The sequence below is a fragment of the Cokeromyces recurvatus genome (assembly GCF_025118155.1).
Source record: "Cokeromyces recurvatus strain NRRL 2243 chromosome Unknown BX663scaffold_8, whole genome shotgun sequence".
Lineage (NCBI taxonomy): Eukaryota > Fungi > Mucoromycota > Mucoromycetes > Mucorales > Mucoraceae > Cokeromyces > Cokeromyces recurvatus.
In genome coordinates, this window is record NW_026251394.1 from 753,219 (window position 1) to 777,704 (window position 24,486).

Consider the following 24,486-nt stretch of genomic DNA (forward strand, 5'->3'; position numbering starts at 1 on the left):
TTGAAATGATGCTTTATACAGATAGATAGTCAAAAATCTGGTTAGTGTATTTAACAGAAGAATTTCACAAAGACAGCCTGAAGAAACACTTTTTAATTTTACCCAAAGAGCTTTCTTTGAATGTTTTGATTTTAAAAAGTTAAAAGTCAACAGGTAAGTTTATAACGGGTTATAATTAATATATGTGTACTAATTTTTGTCTCAAATAGTCTCCAAGAGTTGCAGAGCTTACCAGAGCAGAAAGGGAAGATGTTTCTCAATAGTCTGTACACAGATGGCTATACCTATAGATTATCTTTCTGTCGCAAAAAATATCTTGGCTCAATTACGGATAAGGTTTCGCTTAAGTTGCATGACTTTACAAACGAAGAGGTTAATCGTCATTTTCGCCCTTGCACTTTTGATCCCCAACAGAAAGGATGTATTTACTTCATACCATGGTGCTAATGACATAAGGCGCTTATCATCAGCTGAATATTACGATATGAATGGTAATATTAAACGCCAAAAACAAGAACAAGAGCGCAAGAGAAGATTGAATATTGAGCAAATTGAAACTAGTATATCTTCTCCAAAAACTGCAAGTCTGGAATGCTACAGTGTATACATATCATACATGTTACAGAATTTTAATACACTGTCAAGTTTTTATGGTTTCCACACTGCGAGACTAAGATGAAGTAATTACTTTGGGTCTCAGCGAGCAATAGAAAATGCTGTCAATATTTTGATCAATAGATCAAAAAAATATAATAAAAATAGAAGAAAGAACACAAGAAAGAATAGACGGAAGAGAAAAAAGACTTTGGCTAGATACCAGAGCAGCCAATCCGATTCCCGTCATACCGAAATTGGGAAGAAAAATTAAGGTACAACACACATTCTTTTTATTTTACTTCTGAAGCATTAACCATTTTTATGTTTTTTTTTGAAAGAAACTATAAAGAGAAATCTGAGGAAGATGACCGCAAAAAAATTGCCTATGATTGTATTCGGCGATGATTTAAAAAAACAAGTCTCAAGTAAAATTCAAAGGTTTAAGACATGGTGTTGTTGAAAAAATATACCGACAGTTAAAGCTGAGAGAAAAGCTCGGTGAGCTATTACTTCTGGATATTGATGAATATAACACATCAAAGGTAAAACACATATGTGTTTATATTACATGAGCAAGACTAACTTCTTTTATAGACTTGCAACAGTTGCTTACAAAAATCGGTTGAAAATTTCAAGCATGGCGAACGTAAAATCCATCAAGTATTAATATGCAAAAATGGTAATATCTATTGGAACCGCGACGTCCTGGCTAGCAAAAAATATGTTCACCCTTACTCAATCTATTTGGAATGGGAACGATCGCCCTACTGTCTTCACACGACAAAGCGACACCTCCAATGTGGTTGCTGCACCTTCACCGGTGACAGCTTAAAGATACCTACCTATAGGTAAGAAGTTTTTACGAAAAGAAATAGCAAATTTTTTTTTCTGAATCTCATCTCCATTTTTTCATCTGTATCTGAATTTCCTTTTTTATTCATCCAAAAAAGGTAAACAAACTATTTGAAAATTAGTAGAAATACTGTAAAGATAGAATCACACTTGTCATATATAATCTCCGACAAAAAAAACGTGAGAATCAAGTTGACAAGATGATTGTGTTACTGTGATAATAAAGTCTAGAAGAAGAAAACAAATAGAAACATTTATTATATAATCCACATATACAATATCTTTTATTACAGTATTCTCTATATTATTTTATAGAAATAGTAAGATGAATCATTGTGTCAATTGACTAACTATCTATTATTGTAAGACAATAACCAGTAAAATTGTTAATATATCACTTACCTAATTCGCTGTTATTATTTAAAGCTTTAGTTACTATAGGATGAAATATACACAAAGAACTATCATTATAAAGGATAAAATAAAATGACGTTACTATTGTGATTCAAAATAATATTTAAACCGTTTATTTTGCCAACGTGCTCAAAAAGAAAGTCATCCGCTCTATTCTTGCCTAAAATAGACTTGTACTGAAATATTCTCTCCTCATAAAAAAAAAAAGAAAAAAAAAAGAAACGAATTTTTACTATTAATATTGAAATTATAAACAACAGCTTAAAACCTTTCAAACAGTGTAATCAGTAATAATGTAGAACAGCCTTCTTTTAATTATTACTGGGTCTCCAAAAAAAAGGGACCCCTTTCAAGGATTTAACACTATTTAAAGAATGTTGTACAGTAGTAAATACCATTACACGTGTTATAAAATAATAATAAATTCACTTGGTTAGCTTACGTTTACCTATGCTAATAACCAAGGCTATCTTATCTGGCTGTCCCCTCTCTCGCACTCTTGCTTTTTTTTTTAAAATAACTAAGAGTCGAAATCTATTAATAACGTGTGTACAACAGCATAGTATGAAACACCTTCCTATCTTTCTTTTATGCTTTATAATCAAAGTAACATAAACTGTTTATGTCAATAAAGATAATTCTGTGTTCATAGCACATCATTATTCGTATATTAGCATAACAAATAGTGTTAATTATTGATTATGCTATTTCTGTATGTATGTGCTTGTAGAATTTTAACTCTCTTTGATCCTTGGTTGTAAAAAAAAAAAGCTCAACATTTTATTTACCAACTAATCCTTGCATAATCAATCTTCATTTCCTCCTTTCTCTTATTGTTATCAAGTCTGTATTTTGTGACATTCCTTTTATTTCTTTCTAAAGATTACACTCAGCTTCAATAATCAAAATAAATATGAAACACCTTCAATTCTTTTATTTTTATTTCTTGAAAGATGCTTTTTTTTTTCCTTTTTCATGTTTTAAATGTCTGCTTTTATTACTGTTGGATCAACTGGATTCGATGATCTGATTAATGAAACAACTTCTACTGCATTCTTAACTTCATTAAGTTCTATTGGTATAAAAAGAGTATGCTTTCAATATGGTGCTTCTGAGTCTATTTTTATAAAAAATTTACAAAGTTATGATGATAAAGGGCCTATCCTAGCTATTGATGGTTATAAATATAAACCATCTATAACAGAGGATATGGAAAAAGCGGACATTATTATTAGTCATGCAGGTAAACAAAAAATTTATAATAATTCTATTGTAGTTCATTCACTTGAAGCACATTTAACCCGTTTATATTTAAGGTGCTGGTACAGTATTACAGGCTTTAAGATTAGAAAATAAGAAACTAATTATCGTAATAAATGAGTCATTAATGGACAATCATCAACTTGAATTAGCTAAAGCTTTAACAGTTAAAAATTATGCAATTTGTAGTGAAATAAGGTACACATAAAGTCTTTTTTTTTTTTTTTTTTTTTTTTTTTTTTTTTTTGCATTTTGTTTTTTATAATTAACAATATTTAAAGTGAACTCTCTAATACATTGAAAAATATTAAACAAATCAACCTTGTACCTTTTCCATCTCCAAAACCCGAAACATTTGCTACAATTGTTGATGAACAAATGGGATTTATTACAACACAATAAATAAAAGCTATACAAAGACCAATATTGAAAAAAAAAAAAAAGAAATTACTCACAATTGTACATGACTAAATTCATTAATGAAGAAGAATATAACATATTATGTTTTTTAGATCTGATTATATAAGACAGTTCTCATTCTAATCTCTAAACCATTAATTATTAATATTTTATTGATTGTACCTGTCTAAGAGATAGGAGAGAGGCTTTTTATTTGTTTCAATATATACAATAATCAAGTATTTTAGGAACTGATGATTTAGGCAGGACAACGACTGTACACTTTTTCATTGTCCGCTATTTAATCTTCGAAAACTGCCATTTGAAACAGTAAGAAGCGCTATACCTTTTTTTTTTTTTTTTATACACATCAAATGTTTATAAAATATATTTCTATCATCATTTATTGTTATCATCTTCATAATGTCTTTTCGCAATCAGTGACTACTCAATTAAAAGATAATCAAATATTAACTTCAACTCTCCCAGTTAATGGTTATAATTATTATTATTTTAGTAGCTCATCTTCTATGAATCAAATGTTCACAAAGAGAGATCAACCTGAAATTTATCTTTCAGTAGCTACATGCAGTCAACCAATACCACCTGTTAATTATCACGAAACGATTCCATCCCTAAATATATACATTTCAACTTCAAATGCATTACCAGGCTCTAATGATGACATCTTGGCTAACAATTCAGTTAATGGACTTATGAATTGGACAAGTGATGGTCAGACATCAGAGATTTGGATTGCAGTAGGGAGCCCTAATTTAACAGCTTCTTGGAATGGGAACTGGACATATGAAATTGGTGTTTCCACCAGCCGTAAGTTATTTTTTTTTATAAAATACACAGAATAGTGATAACTTATTATCTATTTGCTTAGAATTTATGCATTTATTATTTGTCAATAATGAAGAAATAGACAATGATATACCCTATATTACTTTAGATGATACAGATAGAAATCATGCATTATTTTTATCCAGCCCTTTTCAAGGATCAGCGCCTAATTCAACTATTTTGATGACCCATAATTTACCTAAAGAATTATCTTATTCGCTTTGTGCAGCCAGACTACACAAATCAACTCATTATAATGTAAATACTACCGTGACTTACCGTGGTCCAACTCATGGTCCTAAACAACAGTTTATGATATCTAATTTAACTTCAAATACAGCTTATACAGCTTATATGCTTCAAACAAGGGGAGCTCTAATAGGCATGACAACACCCATCTATCTAAAGACAAAGATGGAAGCTAATTGTCGAATTATTTATGATTTGCAATTTTGTGATCAAGTAGCTTACAGTGTGCCTGTAAATCCAGATGCGCTTTTGACAAGCAGTATACAGGATCTTGTAAATCAATACGACCAACAGGCCTTGGAAAAATTTAAACCCTTTGACATTGCTCTCTCACAATTTAATTGCGAGACAACACTTTATTCGCTCGTGCGGAATTGTACAGACTGTTATAGAGATTATAAGACCTGGCTCTGTGCAGTCACTATTCCACGCTGTACAGATTCTTCTATGAATGCAGGTCTTCATCAGGGTACAGACAATGTTGCTGCTGCACCTGCATTACGTGATATCTCTGTCAATGCATCACGTAACCCTTGGATAGATGAGTCAATACAACCAGGTGAATGGACTGAATTATTACCCTGTATTGATCTCTGTTATCACGTTGTCCAGAGCTGCCCTCCCTTTTTAAATTTCTATTGTCCTGAACCTGATTTGAGGTCAATACAATATGGATATTGGCAAAATGGCACAGCGTCTGTCAATGGTACTGTCTATCATTTCAATATAAACAATCCTACATGTAATCGAGTCGGCATAAGCCCAGGTCTGTTGACAATCAGTCATACTTCAACACTCTATTGCTCGTTTATTTTGTACATTGTCCCTCTTTTTACTCTTTTATTATTATTATGATGATGGTAATAAGGATTTTTTTTTTCGTTTAAATATGTATGAATATATATATATGTATTCATGTTTCTTGGAAAAAAAAAAATAGACCCTATACCAATTGTTTTGGTTGATTATGAAGAAAGAATTTCTTTATCATTCATAAAGTTTATTGTATATAATATCCTTTTAGACACAATATTACATTATCAATGTAATTTAGCTTACATCTCTTTTCTTTTAAAAAAAAAAAAATAAAATAAAAATCTTTTCATACAAAGCTATGTATAAATGTAGATCACGTATCTGTCTCAGTGACAATTGAACTTATAATCACTGAGTCTATAAGTGATCCTTTTAATCTTGGTTCCTTTTTTTTTTGATTGTTTTTTAAATTAATAAAAAACCCTCTCGGCAGGCAAGACAATTGCAACTTTGAGCAATCATCCTTGGCCAGGATACCAAATATATATAAATGTATATACAGGCAAAAAAAAAAAAAATATACATGTATAAATGTGTACATTAGATGTTTATTTGACAAAAAAAAAGGAATTATTTCGTTTTTTTTTTTAACAGATTGCGAAAAAAAAAGGATATACTATTTATTTGAAGACCTTACCATCAACACAGTCTTCAAAGTCCCAAGCAAAGTACTTGTAGATTTCTTCCTTCTTTTCTTCATATTGAGAAGGTTCAATCTTTTGGAAGTTGTAAGATTCATAATCGGCAGCATCATAGATTTCGAAGGGAACTTCTTGGCCACGAATGACAAAGTAACCAGAGATAGTATTCTTGTTATTTTCACCACGAACAATCATAGAGGCAAAGGCGTACTTGTGAGCACGTTCAAGACGAGCATAGAAACCACCAATCAAGTTGTTGGACATGAAAGTCAAGGTCAATTCGTCGTTGTACTTGTAGTCGACCTTCCAGATGGAATAACCCTCGGGATCAAAGTGTTCCCAGAACCACTTGATAGCATCCTTGGTATCATTGTTAGAGTATTCACGCTTCCAAGCATCCAAGATGAAAGGAGAGGGAGGTAACAAGTCCAACTTGGACTTGGGCTTAGGAGCAGGCTTGGGCTCTTCAGCATCCTCCTTGGCGGCAGCTTCCTTCTTTTCCTTCTTGGGGGTCTCCTCCTTAGTAGCAGCAGGCTTCTTTTCCTTCTTAGGGGGATTATACTTTAAGGGAGTTTCACAGAGGGTAATTTCACCAAGGTATTTCTTGAAAAGAGGTTGAGCACTAACAGTCTTGAAATAACGAGTAACGTTCTTGAATTCAGCACGAGCAGCCTTATCGAGCAAAAAGACATAAGAGTTAACAAGTGCAGTGACAACAGCAATATCGGCCAAGGTCACTTGGTGACCAACAAGGTAGGTCTTGGTCAACAAAATCTTATCCAAAGCAGCTAAAGCACGTTTGAGGTTATTTGCAGCAGCATCAACATTAGGCTTCATATAAGGGATAATACCACGAAGAGGAAGCATCCAATTTGAAGTGTTGGAAGTAATTTCGTTTTCAGAAAAGAGAACCCATTGGAAAATCAAGGCCTTTTCAACAGCATTCTTACCCAAGATAGGAGAGTCTTCCTTGAGAGCAGCGGCATAATAAGCAATCGCGGAAGATTCAAAAAGGTTGACTTCAGCAGATTCGAAAACAGGGACTTTACCCATAGGGAACTTGGCATAGAATTCAGGAGTTCTTTGGGTTGAAAGATCGAATTCTTCGACATTAATGTCTAAACCATTGTAGGCAGCCTAAAATTATAATAATAATAATTAAAAATTGCCTGAACTTTTACGTAAAATAGACGATGTTTCTTACAGCAATCTGAGCTTTCGCAACACGAGGGTTGTTAGGATAAGATTTGATAGTCTAAATAGCAAAATAAATCATTAGTTATTGCATTATAGAGGATGGATGGATGAAGATACATACACCAATAGGACTCATTCTTCTTTTTTCTTTTTGATATATCCAATACAAAAGAAATAGTAAAAGAATAAAAAATAACAAGAGTGAATGAACGACCTATGTCGGAGATTGAATAAATATAATAGTGGTACATCACAACTAGGCACAACATAATATTCATTCCATCAGAATTGCCCAGGTTAGGATATCAAAGAAGGATAGATTTATTCATATACAAATATAAGCTTGAAAGTATTATATAAATAGATAAATAAATATGTGTATTTTATATAATTAAGCAATATGATTTATATGGATCAATGATTTACTCTTAATACAAGCCTAACATGTACAATATTTCTAGAAGATATAATTATTATTGTCTTAATCCGGGTATTGTTTGTAAGACTAATGACAATGGATTTAAAGAAAACTACATGCACATATATTGACACCTATGTATAGACATAAATGCTAAATTATTTCAGGGTATTGATTAGCATACTTTGCTTTAATTAATGTTAGGACAGTAACTCAAAGATAAAAACAAGAATGCATTTATCAGGGATATGGTAGATAAAAATCTATCAATAGTCCTTACAGATGTGAGAACAAATATATGGACATGCTTATATAATATGGAAATACAGATTTTACATAAGCTTAAATGTTTAATATTTGAGAGAATGTGTGATATGATTGAATCAGGCAAACAAATACAATCTTTAAAGAGATGAATTCTAGATATTACAATTTTGATATTATATTGTGAGTCAATAGAAAAAGGGCATAATAAGATGATTACATAAAATATAACATATGGAGTATTCAAATAACTAGTAACGATAAAATTAACTCATTGCATATATATAAGCTTTAAGATGCTTTCATAAGGGAAAAAAAATGCCATCTATTCACTACAATTATAATTCCACAATTAAAACTTTAGTTTTCATACTAGTTCTGATCTCCCCTTATTTTCAGCAAGCGGTGACAAGTGAATATATAAAGAAGTTGATTGCTATACATTGACGATTGGTGTTACTGTCATAGAGATGTTCTTTCAATAAGTTCCTTGTCTTTTAAAGCATCAACATATTCTTAGATAAAAAAAAATGTAACAAATCTTAGCTTCCATGAGGTTGCCTTTGAACTAAAGTAAAGCTTTGAAGTTTTTGATATTAAAAAAATAAAGAATTACCTTCTCCACATGTACTGTTTTTAAAATAAAATAAACGATATAATTATCTTTTTATTTGCACATTAAAAAAAAAAGAATAGTATTTCATGTTTAGTTTTAACCTATCTAGTTTGTCTTTAAAATGTCAAAGATTACTCGTTCTTCGCTAATATTAGATTCGTAAGAATAAAACAAAGTGATAATAGGCACTTAAATATCTAATACATTTTGTCATAATCTTAAAAAGAAAAAGAAATTACCTTTTTGCTTGGAGTCAAAACTTAATATTTATGTACTGTAAATATATATATATACATATGTATAGGGACTTCATTCGAGCTATTATAATAACAAGCATATAATAACGAAAGAGTAAATAAACAAATACATATAAATATATAAATACATATATATTTATATGCATATATTAATTCTAATATATTTCAAAATTTAATATTATTAATTATATAAACTGTTAACTGTCATTTGTCTAATATAATAATATAAGAGTGAATAGTAATTTTTGTTTAATTGGTTACAAGTAGTGTAAATGATGAAAAAATTAAAATAATACTAATCTTCCATACTTGATTAACAATTAACAAATCGAATATTAGAATTAAACTGAAACTGTAAATACACTTATTATATCAATAGAAGTTTTATGATTTGTGTTTTTAGTATTTAAATTTTAATATGCCGTAAATTTAATACATGTATTGAGCTTTTTTTTTTTTTTTTTTTTTTTTTTTTTTTTTTTTTTTTGTAAAGAACAATTGAAGTAGCTTTTAATAGTGATAAATAAAAGAAAAGATATAAATCATAAAATAATACATGTATATACTTTACATAATGTGTATATTATTTTAACAAGAGTTAAACTTGCTTCATGACTAGTGTTTGTCTTTATTATGATGAATAGAGAAAATAATACTTTCTTAAATTTGTCTTATAATATTAGCTCTCTTGTCCAAGAAATATGAAAGGCTATTCTCTAAAAAGAATTAGCAATGAAAAATATTTCATTGATAGCAATATAGAGTCTTCTTCTTCTTTTTTATGAATAATATAAATGCTAAATATATATTGCTTGAAATTACAATGCAAATATGGTCTCTACTTTGTCTACATTTAATATGTTGAGCACTTGAGAAAAAAATAGTTTCATCATAGATTTTATATATTAGCTCACAGCTATTATCATTAAAGAACTTATTTATCAATCTTGTGAGCTATCTTTCACGAAGATTTTAAATGATTCTTAACGAATATATTATAGATTTTTATATATTTACATATATCTTATACTATGCTGAAATATGATGTAATTGAATTAAAACTACTTATTCTATCCTGTTAATACATTTTCGTGTTTATATATAGGAATATATCGTCATATTTAAATAATACAGTAGTATCTACGTGTCTATATATAAGCAAAGAGATGCTAAGACTACTACAGAGTATACACAAGTAGTATTACATAATAATATACTAATAAAACTATCCTTTTTATCATTTATTTGTTTTAAGAATGATGAGTAAATACTGGATTTTAAAAAATGTCGAGAGGATTTGTGAATTCAAATTATTTCTACGTTGTAGAATTGAATCACAACTAAAGGTTTTCCACAAAGTTACTTAAACTCTATATTTATATATAAGCTTTCTTACTCTGATGCGAATATACCCTATATACCATTATTAGATATTTTGATTATCTAGCACTGATGAAACCTTTCTCTATCTGTGTATATACACGTATCAATGTCTTTCACAATATGAATCAGTATTGTAAGATAGTAGTAACGTCGAGAAAAGTTATTTTACTTCAAGGAGTACATATTTATTTTTATACAAAATTATTTAAATAACATAAAATAATAGCTACATATATAAATATATATAAAGTCAACATAATTAACATATATGTAATGCTGGATAACTTCATTTTTGTAATATATTCAGTATTTTATTTATTAATATGAATTCACTGTCATGTTTTATCAGAGAAGAAACCATAATTCTCGACTGCAAAATTTTTAACATTAAAAAATTTAAATATAAAAAAAAAATAACCATCAGAGTTTTAGTAGTTCTACAAGTATAAATGTTCGAAATTCATAAATTAGCGAACTTTAACTGATTGGATAAATGCACAAAATTGATAAAATTATTGGAAGGATCCTGTATTCCTTTGGTTACAATTGTCATGTTGACCGAATGACCCAAAAAAAATAAAAAATAGTATTTATGAACAGATTTTCTTAGTTTGGATATTTATTTTGTCTTTATTCATTTTTCTAAAAGTCAAATGCTTGAAGAGAAGGTAAATTTCGAACCCTCCCCCTTTTTTTTAAAACTTTATAATGATTTTTTTTAATTTTAATTTTATTTTTATTTTATATAATGTAGAAATATATATCTCATTTAGAACTTAATAAAAGCTGTCTTTCTACTTTAACAAAACTATTTATAAAAGAAGCCCAATATGCTCGAATAACAAAAGATGAAGCCTTAGTAAATAAAAATATCTCAAAATGAAAAAAAAAAATATGTATTTATATAAATTAGCACCACTAACATGTGATAACTAAATTAGAACGCTTGCGGTCTTGTTTTAATAAAATTAGGTTTAGAAGAAGAATTAAAAGAATATCTATTAGACTCACTGTTATCTAGTAGAATATTAACTCCATATTCAGATCAGAAATACTTAATTTATAATATCAATGTGCAAGGAATCCTTATTAATCTAACTAAATGTTATTCACCTCTGTGTAATACGACAGCTTCATTTACTTGTTATTCATCATATTGCCCTAATAAAAAGGTGGAAAAAAATTACTTTGAATCAAATGATAAAAAAGATATTGTAAGATAGCATAAATATTTATTTCCATATACATATATTGATAATGCTTCTTAGAAAGAACAATGTATTTCAAATATTCCTCATTCTATCCTCATGAACTTACCATCTCGAGAACGAAAACGACAGCTAGCAATTGAAGAATTAATACATTATGAGGAAAATTTCTTAAAGCAACTTGCAGTTATCCATAATGTTTATGAGCAGCCTTTGATCATGTCAAAGGTAACAATTGAAGAATCTCGAAAATACTCATTTCATGATATATTATTTGGCAATTACCACATATTAGCAAGCTATCATAAAAAAATGCTTAAAGAATTGCAATCAATAAAGGAATCTCATAAGTATACTCTTTTTCCTGATTCGATCACATTAGGAAATGTGCTTTTAAAACATTTTTCAAAATTTAAAGACATCTATATCCGATATGTTAGTAATTATATTGCTGCCAAGTATCAGTATAGCCTAGAATATAAAAATAACATAGCCTTCGCTTGTTTTATAAAGCAACAAGAAGCAGTTGAAAAGGAGTTTCGTATACCCTTAAAAGACTTGCTGATCTCTCCAATTATTCGCTTACCAAAATATGATTTATTACTTTCGACAATTTTAAAATATTCAGAAGAAGATCAAGATAAGACTTTAATTCAGACAATCGCGCTATTGACTGATATTTTACATAAAATAAATGAGGCTACTCGAATTGCAGAAACAGAACAGCGCTTAGAGGAGATCAAGGCTAGTTTAGTGATCAAAAGACGTCCAAGTATTAAATATCAAAACAAACTCCAACAAATAATATCTGATGATGTTACATTAATATTTGAAGGAACAGTTAATTTAATAAGGTCACCCCCAATACTACCTACAACATGCCAATTATTTTTATTTAATGATTCACTACTCATTACTAGAAAACGAACAATGTTAAATGGGAAAGAAGAATATGTTTTGATAGACAAGCCCATTCCTATACACATGCTTAAAATTGAAAATATATCAAAACGTACTATCTCAATGCGCCAGCAAGGGAATGTTTTATCATCCATTCGACGACAATTAAGTGGTAATCAGCAACTTCGTCGCTATAATAGTGATAGTACAGGACTAAAAGTGTTACCAAAAGCTACTATAGACAGAGAACAACAAAAAGAAGATATAAGTTTTGGCAATCATAATGATACACTCAACATGGAATCAGACGATAGTTCACCAATATATTCAGATGTCTATACTTTATCAGGTTTAAAATTACGACATCGTATACGTGTTATTAAACAGCGAATAAGCAAGAAGAATAAAGAAGCAAATTCGACTTTTAATAATTCAAATAGCCACATCAAAAATACTACTTCATCACCATTACTGCAAAAGTCTGCATCATATCCCTTTAGTAAAGACGCATCCTGTGTCATTGTAAAATCAAGATTGTTACAGATAAGCCATATGGCTTACCCAGGGTCAAATTATCTTTTTGAATGCCCTACACTCGATAATAGATTAAAATGGAAAAAGGCCATTACATCTATACTACCTAATCCTAATTTTGAACCATTTAGTCTTAAATTACTTTGTAGTACATCAAATTATTCTAGCTTTCAGAGCATCAATGGAATGTATGCCACGGGATGTGGAACAATTTGGTGCACTTTACCATTTTGTAAGTATATTATTTGATTGAATATACATTACATAGATATTAATCTAATCTATCTATCTATCTATCTATGTGTATGATGTAGTAACATCAGATGGTCGTGGAGCTATTGCTTTAGGAACACAGTATGGATTTTGGGTAGCCTTTAATGATGCCTCTGAATTATTTAAACAAATTTTATCATTTAACTGCTATCAGCTAGAATTATTTGATAATAAGATTATATTAGTAAGAGGACATAAGCCTAATCGAGTACTGGGTGCAGTTATTATTGATCATATATATCCTCCTTCTTCGGAATCTATTACGACAAACTATGATTTAAAAGAATTTCAAATTATACAAAAATCAGGTATATTGCATTTCGCCGTAGGTACACTTCGAGGAGAGCCTATTTTATGCTATTTACGTCGTCGCCGTACAGGTTCTATTAGACTTGTACTTATGATTTATTATAATGATAACTCTACTACTACGCCATGGTTTAAAAAAGTGAAAGAGTATAAACCGACATTTATTCAACCAGAAGATTTAAAAATAATAGATGACTCTATTTATATTCGGTCAAGAACAGAAGGTATCGAGAAGATTGATTTACTAAATTGGGTTTTAGGATTATCTTGTGCCAATAACGGTTTTCAACATTCAAATTTTTCACAACTTTTAGACCTCCCTGCACCCTATCGAATGTCAATAAAGGAGAATCATCAAATAGAAGAATCGTCACTAATTACAATAAGTTATGTACCTTTAAATCAACCAGGCATAGGTCTAATTTGTAGCGCGCAATTTGCATTTCCAGTCACAGATGAAAATGCATATTCTTTTCAACAACCAATCGAGTTAAAAGTAAATGCAAAAGCTATGGTAGTATACTATCCTTATTTAATTGCTTTTTCACCAAATATCATTGAAATAAGACATTTGGAAACTGTAAGTATATAATGATAGCTTCTTGATAAATATATAATTTCTCAAAATAAAGTAGACCGCTCTTGTAGAGGCAATACCCGGAAAGAAAATAAGATGTCTATATACATCACCTCCTAGTAGCTTAACTAAAAATGATATATGTATTATTCATGTATCAATGTTTCACGCAGAAGAAGATCAAACAAAAGTATATCAACTTTACCTTAAAGAGCAAATATTGTTCGAAAACTAATCGGAAGTTCAATTAATAATCCAAAAAAAGAAGTATTTCATGTTCTTGCTCTTTTACCCTTAATCTTTCATCTCTTTTTTTTTTTTTTCTAATTTGAAATAAAAACTTCACATGTATAACAATTCTGGAGGGCAATTTGGGCCTTCAAAAGGTAGTTTTGAAATTTAATAAAATTTAGATATAGTTATATAAACGTATAATTTATAGGCATCCGTCTTAGTTTTTTAACTCAAAATGATCAGGCAAAATTTGAACAGCTTTTTTCTCAAAGTACTGCATCTTCTGGTGGAAATAAACTTTCTGGTAATTTATTTGTATACATTTACTTTATTTATATATTTATAGTATTTTGTTGATAGCTAATGTGGTTAGTGAGCTTCTAAGACGTTCAAATTTAGATAATGAGACATTAGCAAAGATTTGGTACTTGGCAAAAAAAAAAAGGTTAAAAATTACCGCGTTTTAACAATGTTATAACATTAGGGATCTTGCTTCAATAGCTCAAGCACCTTATTTAACATTCCCCGAATTTGCAGTTGCCATGTTTTTGACGTCCAAAAAATTGATGGGACAAAGTCTGCCTGCTTCCCTTCCTTCTAACATTAGAGAAGAAACAGAAATAGCTATGGCTACTATTGCTTCTACTGAAACTTCTCAACAGCTTGTTAATACTAGTGTCGCTCCCCAGCAACAGTTTATAACTCCCATGATGACAGGTATGCCTATACAAAATTCGATGAGGCCTACACCACCACCTGTACCTCAATTACCAATGCAAACAGGTTACATTAACAATTATCAAGCACCTATGCAAACTGGTTTCCAGCCTTCAATGCCTCCTCCACAATCTATTATCCCTCCTCCACAACCAACACCTAAACTTCGACTTCAAAATATCGATTTTGCTAAAAAAATGATGCCCAACCAAAATGGTGTCACCAATTTATTAAATCCTAGTCTGGGTTCTTCCTACAAAATTTCTTGGAAGATTAGTCCTGAAGATAGACAACGTTATCGAGAAATTTTTAACGCCTGGGAAGGATCTGGATCTGGGTTTATGTCGGGAGAAACAGCTAAAGATGTTTTAACGCAATCTCAACTACCTCCGGCTGACTTGATGAAAATTTGGAAACTTGCTGATAGAGACAATAAAGGAAGTTTAGATGAAGATGAATTTGCCATTGCCATGCATTTGGTCTATCGTAAATTAAATGGATTTGAGATCCCTTCAGTTTTACCTCCTGAACTTGCTCCCCCATCCAAGTTACTTAAGAAGTTTGTACTTGGCAATAAACCCTCACCATTTGCTCCATCATTTGACAGTCCCAAGCAACAACATAAAGAGGAAGAGAACAGCTATTTCTCCTATAATGATGACCATACTGATTATATCTCTAGTGCCCGTAGAAAAGGATATCAATCAACTAACAGTAGTAAATCTTTCTCTTTCAGACACAATAATTCTGATGACGAGGCTGATGTTCTAATTTTAGAAGATCTTCGTCGTCAAATTTATGAGACGAAGCGTACATTAGATCGTATGCCTAAACCCAATACTAAAACACGCTATAATGCTAGCAGTAAATATTCTTTAGAAGAGCTTAAAGAAAAGATTAGAAGAGCACACGAAGATATAACTAACGCTGTTCGTACTAATCCTGCATCAAAGAAGTATATGGAAAATGACGATATTTTATTGGAATTACTGGAAACTCAGAAATCACTTCAAGACGAAATTCAATATTTGTGTAATCGTGATATTCCAGTCTTAGCTCGTCAATTACGTGGCTGTACAGCTGAATTGAGGGATGCTAAGGTTCGTTATGCAAGAAAAAACGATGGAACTGAAGATTATATGTCCTTTATTCAACCTACAGGTCCTGGTGGTACAATCACCGAAAGTGATCGTGTACGTGCTAAAGCTAAAGCTATGATGGCTGCTCGTAAGGCCGGTCATACTGAATCTAGTATGGATGCTAATCTCAGCCTTCGTCGTGCTGAGGAACAGAAGGAAGAGACTGATCGAAAAGCGGATAGCATCGAACGTGAAATGGAAAAATCTCGTACAGCCTTATTGGATATGCGAGGCGATTTAAGATATTTTGAGGAGATGGTGGAAAGGAAAGATTTACAGGAGAAAAAGCAGTTTGAAAATAGTCAAGATCTTTCGTATGAGTTGCGTCATTTTATTGAACAATTGGATAAAAGAACTAATGATTATCCATCTTATGCTCCTCGACAACTTTCATCTAATTCTGTTGGAAATGTTGGTGGAGCACGTAATTCCGCTTCTGTTAGCCCATCACCTGCTATTAATGCGTCAAGTCCTAAACCCAAGCCTTCACCTGCTCGACCTCGTACAGCAGAAGAAATCAAAAAAGAGGTATAGTATTATATATGCAATGTTTGAGATAAAATATCATTAACCTATTTATTCCTTAGGCGGAAAGACGAGTTCAAGAACGCTTGGCCGCAATTCAAGCTAAACGCAATCATGCTGGTTCACCTAAGACTGGATCATCAATACCACCTATTAGCAAACCAAATGAAGCTGAAGAATCTACTCAACGTAAGGAAATGGAGTATAAGAATAAACAGGATGAACTTGAACGTATTCAAGAATATGAACGTCTGGAACAACAACGACAAGAGTTGGAAAAAGCTAAGAATGCTAGAAGACAACAAGAACTAGAAGAGCAAAAACGAAAACAAGAAGAAAAGGAATTAGAAGAAAGAAGAAAACAAGAAGAAAAAGAATTAGAAGAAAGAAGAAAACAAATATTGGAAAAGGAGGAAGCAGAACGTCAAGCCCGCTTTGAGGCAATTAAGCGTAATGAAGAGATGGAGGCTGCAAATAAAGCTCAAAAGTTAGATGAAACACCTGAAGCAGTGCCCTCAGAGTTATCGTATTCTGCTCCACCAGCGCCCCCAGCACCCCCAGCACCTCCAGCACCTCCAGCACCTCCAGCTCTTAATACATCATCATCAACCAGTAGTAACAATCCTTTTGCTAAAATACAACAATCAAACAATATTAATACTGATTCCTCTAATGCAGAAAAACCTAACGAACCTTCTAACAAGCGTATTAGTTATAACCCTTTTGCTACATTTTCTGCATTCTCTGCTACAAAAGCTAGCTCTAAAGATGATACTGACTCTGAGGATGATGGTTGGGACGATGGTCATGATGATTCAGAAGATGAAAATGAATTCCCTGCTGCTGGTAGTGCTAAAAATTTGGCTGGTAAGCTATTTAGTGCTATAAGTAAAATTTCAGATATTGGTAAGTTAATTTGAGTTTAATTTAATGAGTTTGTTGTTTACATATTTGTTAAATTTAGCAACTGTACCTGCAACATCCCCTAAACCTAATGAAGCAGACTTTACACATTCTAATACGGCATCTAATAATACTCCATCTGTGTCTGTAGCTAACAATAACATCTCTACGCCACCACCCCCACCTGCTCCACCTGCTCCACCTGCTCCTGTAGCTATGCCATCACCTGAAGAGGTTGTAGCGTCACCAATTGGCGGTGATATGAGAAATGCTTTGTTAAGTCAAATCCAAAAAGGAGCTAAACTAAAGAAAGCAGTAACAAATGATCGTAGTGCTTCCTCAGTTGCTGGAAAAGTTATTGATAATGACCAAACCCCTATTCAACCTGATCATTCCCAAAATACAGCTGAGAGTATCACCCCTACACCTGTTTTTACTCCTATGTCAAGTGATAGTTTCTTTGCAGAATTACAGGCTCGTACCATTTCTAATCCTAATGATGTCACAGAAACTGATATTAATACTGATGCAATTCCACCTGTGTCTACTGATTCTATCACAGAACAATCACCCAAACAAGGTAGGATTTTAAACTATAAACTATAACTTTTCATTCTCTTATAAATTTTATTTAGTAGAGTTTGTCGCTCTTTGGGATTATTCTGGATCGGGGTCCGACGATCTTATCTTTGCACAAGATGATATTATTCTAGTTCAAGATAGCAATGAATCTGAAGATTGGTGGTATGGTACTTTGCAAAAGAATGGGAAAACTGGCTACTTTCCTAAAAACTATGTACAACCAAAGTCTGAAGGTAAATTAATGTGATAGTGTGTATACGCATTTTTTTTAAAAAAAAAAAAATATTTTCTAACCTTTCATACAGTTCCACCTGAATTAGATATTAAAGCAAAAGCTTTATATGATTTTGAAGGACCTAAAGGACAAGGTTGTTTAGATCTGAAGTTAGGTGAAATAATCACTATCCTTGTTAAAGAAAATGATGACTGGTGGAAGGCTAGATCTGAGGATGGTACCCGTGAAGGCCTAGTACCTGTCAATTATGTGGAACAAATTTAATCTTTAATACATACTCAATACATTTTTATAAAGCTACATAATGTGCTTGTATATACTCTTTATTAATATGGTATATCATCATTTTATCTGCTTCAGAGCATGAGTGTTAAAAAAAAAAAACAAAAAAAATCCACATTATTGATTCTAATTTTTAAGGATTGAATAATATACTTTACACAAATGTTTAAACCAGCTTGACTGTACACAATGTATTATATTAGCCGTTCACTAGAAAACATATTTAATTTATTTGGATATCTTGACAAGAAGCAAATAGCATTTCTATTTGGAACTGCATAGCATAAGTCTGGTTTAATAAACGTTTTAATTGATCATTAACACGCAATTGTTCCTAGAAAAAAAAAGAGAGAGAGAGAAAAACACAAACACATGTTAAATTTAAAAGATTCAAGAAAATCAATCATTCCTAAAAAAAATACCTTTTGTAATTTCTCTTGCTCGTTGAGGCTATCTTTATATTTCTCTGTTTCTTTTTCTAATTCTTCATCCTTTAATTTATTGGATTCTAACCATTCTACTGTTTTCCTAAATGAATTTTTCAATTGTTCATATTCTTTACGAGTTTTTTGAAGTTTGGCTAAATCTGGCTCGACTGTTAGAGAAGAGGCTGAAGCTGAGGAAACAGCTTGTATGATTTGTAACATAGTATACCATAAATTAGATAATGTTTCCAATGCAACATTGGCATTATTAAATACATTTTCTGTTAAGGTTGTAGCTGTCATTATATTAATAAAAAAAAAAAAAAGTTGTACATATAAAAGAAAGATCCAAAAATTTATTAATTCACTAACTTTTTACGTATTAAAGATAACCCATCAAAAATGGGGAGAATTACCATCTCAACCCTTGAATCATTTGCAATGTATTTATTAAAATTGGCCAATTTCAGTGCTGTTTTCTTAATATTCTTGGACATTTCACTAGTAGGTTCTTGCTTTTCGTATCCTGCTACTTTATGAACTTGTCCTCTATACAGCACTATAACAAAGCCATGTTAAATACAAAATGTTTATAATCTACAGAATAATTCTTACCATTATCTGTAACAATAACTCCTCTATTAGACAATAAATCGTATTTCATGATTAATTCGTAATAATTTATATATCCACCTTTATCGGCATCTAATAATAAATATATTTGTTATTAATGTATGTTTTCTACTTTATAGATTACAGTCAATTAGGTACCCATAAAGATCAAATCATATTGAGTCTTTAAAGAGCTTTCACCTAAAGAAATTAAACTACAATATAATTTTTGTTATGGAAATATTCTTATCAATTTGGTCATCTATCTATCCATATATATATATATATACCTTTCATTAGCGGGCCCCTCCTTGATTTCAATTCTGTCTTGTAAGTTAGCCATGCTTATAAAACGTTTAGCTGTTGTAATATGAACAGGATTGAGTTCAAGTGAGACTAATCTTGAATCTGGTCTCATTGCAGATCCCATAGCTATAGCTGAATATCCTGTAAATCCACCAATTTCAAGTATACGATTAGGTTGTAATAAACTAACCAAATGATAAAGAAATTTGGCCTCATTCTGGCTAATCATCATGTGAGGATTTGAAAAATTGAGTCTAGTTTCATTTAAAAGCGTATCCAATACATTTTGATACGGCTCCTTGAAAGGTGTACTTAGGTCATTGCAATATTCTTCTTCTTCAGCTCTCAATAGACCTTTTCCATTGTTACTAGCAATAGATTGATGTCGTTTTAATAACGTTTCATGTGATTTAATTCTAGTTATAATGGGTAATACTTTTGTTGTTAATCTTGCTAAATTCATATTCTTTAACCAATTATCAAAAATATAAACCCCACACTTTTTCCTAAAACAAAAAAAAAAAATAGGTAGCTGGCTGCTTTAAAAAAGTAACAAATTTTTTAGGGGATATAAATAAAAGTTTACTTTTTATACGCCATTCTATTGTAAGCATGCACATAGTTTCATATTGAATATAATATTATATATAAAGATCCCTTATAAAGGCAATGATATATGCTAATCATTTGTGTTATTATAAATTTATAAGCTATTTTATTCCATGTAATAATAATAATAATAATATATTACAGCAACTTTTTTTTTTCTCGTTTTTATCAACACAAATTCAAAAAAAAAAAAAAAAAAAAAAAAAAAATTATAGCTTTTCCAACTCTACTTGTCGTTTAAGACGTTCTAACCTCCATTTGGGTCCATATCTTAATTCAATCACCATTGTTAACCTCGAAATAAACAAAATTAAAGAAATAACCGTAAAAAACCAGCCAACGCCTAGACCCTGTATACCAGGCTGTACAGCCATCACAGCAGCTGCACCCAATAAGCATCTAAAGATAATCTTAGTTATTATATAAGAAATAATGATATAATGGTATAATGATATATATATATATATACGTACCGAGTAAGATTATTTGATGCTACTATAGCTGCTGAATTTTTTGGAAACAAATCGACAAGTAATGTATTTGTGGCATTGAATGTAGATGTAGAAAAATATGATACTATGATTTAACAAATAAAATGAGTAAGCCTGTTACTATATATATATATATATATATAATTAAACTGTAGTTTACATAGAGAATTAATAATGATAGGTATAGCAATATGAACCTTAAGATATAGACACCAGCCATATAAGATTAAAGCAATATTAAAAGCTATTCCCCAAATCCAGGTGATGCCCATTCTTGCATTCTCAACTGGGAATTCTGAATCTATATTTCCTCTGGAAAAATGATAAGATTAGATTAGCATTCATTCAAAGTAGTGTAGTGTAGTGTAGTATATATAGGTGTAGGTTAGATATACCTTTTTATATGAGCTCTATCTATATTTAATGATGTAGCTATCTTTTTAAATCTCCAATTTAGTATCTTTCCAGAAGTAAATGATCCCATAGCTGCGCCAAAACCATTAGAAAGAAAACATAAACCAATATAAAAGGCATTTAATCCATAGATATTGGTAAATAAGTCAGTTAAGCTTGTTACAACACAATAAAGCCCTGCATATTGTAATGAGTTGTATAGCAAAAGAACAGCAACATCCTTTTCCCTTAGAAACCCTAAAGATTGAAACGGATTGGGTATTACAAGGAATCGATTTCTCTTTTTGATTGCAATTGTTTGTAGTGTATGGTTATTATAATGTGATCTAGTGGTATCAAGAGTATTCATGCATGTTCTATTAGTATCGTCACTACTACAAGCTACTGTTGCATTAAAAGAGGATGAATAAAGACTTTCATGTGATTTATTAAAATTTGAATGGGTAGAAGATAATATATGACTTTTATCACTAAAATCTCTTCTCCTCCTTCTCTTTTTGAAGAACTGTATTGGTGTAGGATTAGCATAGCCTGAACCATTTCCAACAAGTGAACGCAAAGTCTCTGGAAGGAAAAATATTTGAATTAACCAGATAGGGATAACTAGTATAGTTAAAATCCAGAATATCCATCTAATAGACATTATATGTTATTAGAGACACAATAATAATAATAATAATAATAAAACGACTTTAAACAATCTCTCTCTCTCTCTCTCTCTCTTCATTTAGTTACCTCCAACCTAATTCATTACTTACTAATCCTCCTATATTTTATTGAATGATATGTTAGGAATAAGTTTTCAAGCGGGTCTATATATATATATATAACAATACCTAAAACAGGGCCCAAAAGTGGACCTAACATTGTCCCCATTGAAAATACGCCCATATATCCACCTCTTTCAGCAGGTGTAGATATATCACCGATCACCCCAGCTCCCACAGCAACAGCAGAGCTTGATCCGAATGCTTGTATCATTCTCAATGAGAGTAAGCTTGCATAATTCTTTGTATTCGCCATACCAATACATGCTAATATATAAATCAAAAACGTGATTATAAAAATCGGGCGCCTCCCCCAACTATCTGCCAGACTTCCCCAGAATGAAGGTGAAAGGCCTTGCATAACCATATACATAGTTACTGTAAGACTAACCATCCTTTCACTAACATGTAAATCCTATATATATATATACGAGAAGTTTAGTAACATCATTTAATATAATACAACATGCTTATATATATATATATAGCTACATTTTGTATAATACTTAGGGCTGGAAAATAGATATTTGTAGAAAATGGACTAATAAACCCTAAAACTGATATAGTAGTAACGATCATAATCTTTTGTTTTCTAGATAAGATAGAATAAGGATCCATATCTGATTCTTCATTTTGGCTAGATAAATCATCCAAATATTTTTCTATTTCAATATCTTCTGGTACAATGGTGATAGAAGATGGCTTGACTTTATCTATGTCATTATTATCGCTTTGCGTGTGAAGATCTGATCCTTCATTAGATAACATATTTTTTTATTGTATGTGTACTGTTAAGAAGATAATTGTATATATATATATATATGTAAAGAAGAAGAAGAAGAAGGAAGGCACTATTCAACTTTTCTCAAAAAGTTTTGTAAAGGCAGTAGTTTTTTTTTTTTTTTTTTTTTTTTTGTTATAATTAGAAATCAAATTAATTAGAATTGAACTATATACGTATAACCGCATTCATAATGCAGCTTCCCCCGCCATTTATATGCATTTCAGTATCTTTAAATAGAAAAGATCTACAATACAGCTATCCTATCTTGAACATTGATTTAAGTTTGCTATTTACTAATAGAAATTTAAAAAGTGAAACTTGATTTAGAAAAAAAAACAATAATATTAAAAGATTAGGCGTATGTGTATACATGTGAGGAAGGAAAGAGAGGGAGATACATACTCAAGTAATGCTAGTAAGTCTAACTATTATAATCAAAATATTTTAATAAACTAGATTGTATCGTATAATTACGTTTTTGATGTTAGTTCACTAAAGATATAACAAAAAATTATAGGAGCTACTTATGATGTAAGGAAGGAGATGATAACTAAATACTTTATGATTAAGGGATATAAAAAAAAAAGGCTATAAACTTATCATAGGGGGTATCTTGTTTTTTAACAGAAAAAAATAAAAAAATTAAATAAAATAAAATAAATAATGTACAAGATCATGATGCTTAACGAGTCTATTCCAGTTAACTTAAATTTAACTACCTCAGTTATCTTATAAATTTTTCTTTATGAGTGTATTCAGCAAATAAAATAGTACAGATTGAATCATTACCTGTCATAAATATATGAGTAATACTGTATTATCTTTCAAAGTACGTCATTTAAAAAAAAAGTTATATATTAAATTATAAAGGCTCTCTTTATTATATGGCTTGAATAGCTTACATCAATGTTCTTTAAACCATCAAAATAAAAATATATAAATATATGCATATTTAACTTACGAAAGTATTATCCATAATATAAAATTTATACCAAGAACTTTGGTAACCGTAGACTATATGATGCCAGCAGAATGCTCTTGTTTAGTTCTGCCATTTAGTTTGCGTAAAGCAAAGATTGCTAATTATACTTTAATTGAATTATTTATCATTTATCTTTTTTTAGGGGAAGAGTACTGTTTTCTATTTGAATATTGATGCCTTTCTATTTAAAACAGATTTGCAAACCTTTTTTTTTTGGCAATTCAGGTATTAAAAATAGACATTGATATCTTGCATGTGGGACCTTTTTTTTTTTAAGCAATAATTAAATAAAAGACTCTGCAAGTAAAAAGATTTTAGTTTGTACTAGTAAACTGCTAAAGAGACTTTCTTCACTATGGAATTCAATCTTCTTCTGGTTTAAAGTCTGGGTATAATAAAGGAGATATAATCCGAAATCAATGCTATTGAATAAAAAAAAATCAAGAGAAATTGATTAAACTTATAA

At 30.6% G+C, this 24,486-nt stretch overlaps 9 protein-coding genes across 9 annotated transcripts; 5 read left to right on the forward strand and 4 right to left on the reverse strand.

The window, feature by feature from the left end:
* The first annotated feature begins 161 nt into the window (after positions 1-161).
* BX663DRAFT_342041 (uncharacterized protein) lies at positions 162-1,009 on the forward strand. The gene is made up of 2 exons (XM_051522151.1): positions 162-869; positions 936-1,009. The coding sequence occupies exon 1, from the start codon at positions 275-277 to the stop codon at positions 677-679; it is 405 nt and encodes a 134-aa protein (XP_051384404.1). The 5' UTR covers positions 162-274; the 3' UTR covers positions 680-869; positions 936-1,009.
* A 1,838-nt stretch (positions 1,010-2,847) lies between these two features.
* Positions 2,848-3,525, forward strand: BX663DRAFT_550803 (UDP-N-acetylglucosamine transferase subunit ALG13; the record flags this gene model as incomplete). The annotated part of the gene is made up of 3 exons (XM_051531239.1): positions 2,848-3,106; positions 3,180-3,321; positions 3,405-3,525. The coding sequence occupies 3 exons, from the start codon at positions 2,848-2,850 to the stop codon at positions 3,523-3,525; spliced, it is 522 nt and encodes a 173-aa protein (XP_051384405.1).
* Positions 3,526-3,896: 371 nt separating this feature from the next.
* On the forward strand, positions 3,897-5,475 carry BX663DRAFT_550804 (stretch-activated Ca2+-permeable channel component-domain-containing protein; the record flags this gene model as incomplete). Its single annotated transcript, XM_051531240.1, has 2 exons — positions 3,897-4,353; positions 4,415-5,475. 2 exons carry the CDS (start codon positions 3,897-3,899, stop codon positions 5,473-5,475), a joined length of 1,518 nt encoding a protein of 505 aa, XP_051384406.1.
* A 490-nt stretch (positions 5,476-5,965) lies between these two features.
* On the reverse strand, positions 5,966-7,571 carry BX663DRAFT_504993 (uncharacterized protein). Its single transcript, XM_051526996.1, has 3 exons — positions 7,396-7,571; positions 7,282-7,332; positions 5,966-7,214 (listed from the first exon to the last, which is right to left on the reverse strand). The coding sequence occupies exons 1-3, from the start codon at positions 7,408-7,410 to the stop codon at positions 6,057-6,059; spliced, it is 1,224 nt and encodes a 407-aa protein (XP_051384407.1). The 5' UTR covers positions 7,411-7,571; the 3' UTR covers positions 5,966-6,056.
* A 3,283-nt stretch (positions 7,572-10,854) lies between these two features.
* On the forward strand, positions 10,855-14,312 carry BX663DRAFT_504996 (uncharacterized protein). The gene is made up of 6 exons (XM_051526997.1): positions 10,855-10,880; positions 10,967-11,071; positions 11,154-11,426; positions 11,481-13,086; positions 13,169-14,016; positions 14,072-14,312. The coding sequence occupies exons 1-6, from the start codon at positions 10,866-10,868 to the stop codon at positions 14,246-14,248; spliced, it is 3,024 nt and encodes a 1,007-aa protein (XP_051384408.1). The 5' UTR covers positions 10,855-10,865; the 3' UTR covers positions 14,249-14,312.
* Positions 14,313-14,319: 7 nt separating this feature from the next.
* Positions 14,320-18,780, forward strand: BX663DRAFT_342161 (uncharacterized protein). The gene is made up of 8 exons (XM_051522152.1): positions 14,320-14,399; positions 14,456-14,551; positions 14,608-14,671; positions 14,732-16,631; positions 16,691-17,534; positions 17,593-18,111; positions 18,170-18,346; positions 18,419-18,780. Exons 1-8 carry the CDS (start codon positions 14,360-14,362, stop codon positions 18,610-18,612), a joined length of 3,834 nt encoding a protein of 1,277 aa, XP_051384409.1. The 5' UTR covers positions 14,320-14,359; the 3' UTR covers positions 18,613-18,780.
* On the reverse strand, positions 18,522-19,381 carry BX663DRAFT_342224 (uncharacterized protein). Its single transcript, XM_051522153.1, has 2 exons — positions 19,053-19,381; positions 18,522-18,964 (listed from the first exon to the last, which is right to left on the reverse strand). Exons 1-2 carry the CDS (start codon positions 19,356-19,358, stop codon positions 18,854-18,856), a joined length of 417 nt encoding a protein of 138 aa, XP_051384410.1. The 5' UTR covers positions 19,359-19,381; the 3' UTR covers positions 18,522-18,853.
* Positions 19,382-19,414: 33 nt separating this feature from the next.
* BX663DRAFT_432081 (O-methyltransferase) lies at positions 19,415-20,205 on the reverse strand (the record flags this gene model as incomplete). Its single annotated transcript, XM_051522905.1, has 4 exons — positions 19,415-19,614; positions 19,671-19,760; positions 19,827-19,882; positions 19,958-20,205. 4 exons carry the CDS (start codon positions 20,203-20,205, stop codon positions 19,415-19,417), a joined length of 594 nt encoding a protein of 197 aa, XP_051384411.1.
* Positions 20,206-20,796: 591 nt separating this feature from the next.
* On the reverse strand, positions 20,797-23,078 carry BX663DRAFT_505003 (major facilitator superfamily domain-containing protein). Its single transcript, XM_051526998.1, has 7 exons — positions 22,747-23,078; positions 22,324-22,669; positions 22,223-22,253; positions 21,469-22,119; positions 21,234-21,385; positions 21,056-21,158; positions 20,797-20,992 (listed from the first exon to the last, which is right to left on the reverse strand). Exons 1-7 carry the CDS (start codon positions 23,020-23,022, stop codon positions 20,956-20,958), a joined length of 1,596 nt encoding a protein of 531 aa, XP_051384412.1. The 5' UTR covers positions 23,023-23,078; the 3' UTR covers positions 20,797-20,955.
* Between the last annotated feature and the right edge of the window lie 1,408 nt (positions 23,079-24,486).

What these genes read in the sequence shown, in the direction of transcription:
- BX663DRAFT_504996 (XM_051526997.1), top strand. An exon ending in CAAATGATAAAAAAGATATT is followed by an intron (nt 11,427 to 11,480) that starts GTAAGATAGCAT and finishes AATGCTTCTTAG; the next exon opens with AAAGAACAATGTATTTCAAA. An exon ending in TTGGTGCACTTTACCATTTT is followed by an intron (nt 13,087 to 13,168) that starts GTAAGTATATTA and finishes TGTATGATGTAG; the next exon opens with TAACATCAGATGGTCGTGGA.
- BX663DRAFT_504993 (XM_051526996.1), bottom strand. An exon ending in TTGCGAAAGCTCAGATTGCT is followed by an intron (nt 7,215 to 7,281) that starts GTAAGAAACATC and finishes TTATAATTTTAG; the next exon opens with GCTGCCTACAATGGTTTAGA.
- BX663DRAFT_342041 (XM_051522151.1), top strand. Translation starts at nt 275, where the DNA reads ATGGCTATACCTATAGATTATCTTTCTGTCGCAAAAAATATCTTGGCT.
- BX663DRAFT_342224 (XM_051522153.1), bottom strand. Translation starts at nt 19,358, where the DNA reads ATGACAGCTACAACCTTAACAGAAAATGTATTTAATAATGCCAATGTT. An exon ending in AGCAAGAGAAATTACAAAAG is followed by an intron (nt 18,965 to 19,052) that starts GTATTTTTTTTA and finishes TTTTTTTTCTAG; the next exon opens with GAACAATTGCGTGTTAATGA.
- BX663DRAFT_342161 (XM_051522152.1), top strand. Translation starts at nt 14,360, where the DNA reads ATGTATAACAATTCTGGAGGGCAATTTGGGCCTTCAAAAG. An exon ending in AAGTAAAATTTCAGATATTG is followed by an intron (nt 17,535 to 17,592) that starts GTAAGTTAATTT and finishes TGTTAAATTTAG; the next exon opens with CAACTGTACCTGCAACATCC. An exon ending in AGAACAATCACCCAAACAAG is followed by an intron (nt 18,112 to 18,169) that starts GTAGGATTTTAA and finishes TTTATTTAGTAG; the next exon opens with AGTTTGTCGCTCTTTGGGAT.
- BX663DRAFT_505003 (XM_051526998.1), bottom strand. Translation starts at nt 23,022, where the DNA reads ATGTTATCTAATGAAGGATCAGATCTTCACACGCAAAGCGATAATAAT. An exon ending in GATAGAGCTCATATAAAAAG is followed by an intron (nt 21,386 to 21,468) that starts GTATATCTAACC and finishes TCATTTTTCCAG; the next exon opens with AGGAAATATAGATTCAGAAT. An exon ending in GCATCAAATAATCTTACTCG is followed by an intron (nt 20,993 to 21,055) that starts GTACGTATATAT and finishes ATAATAACTAAG; the next exon opens with ATTATCTTTAGATGCTTATT.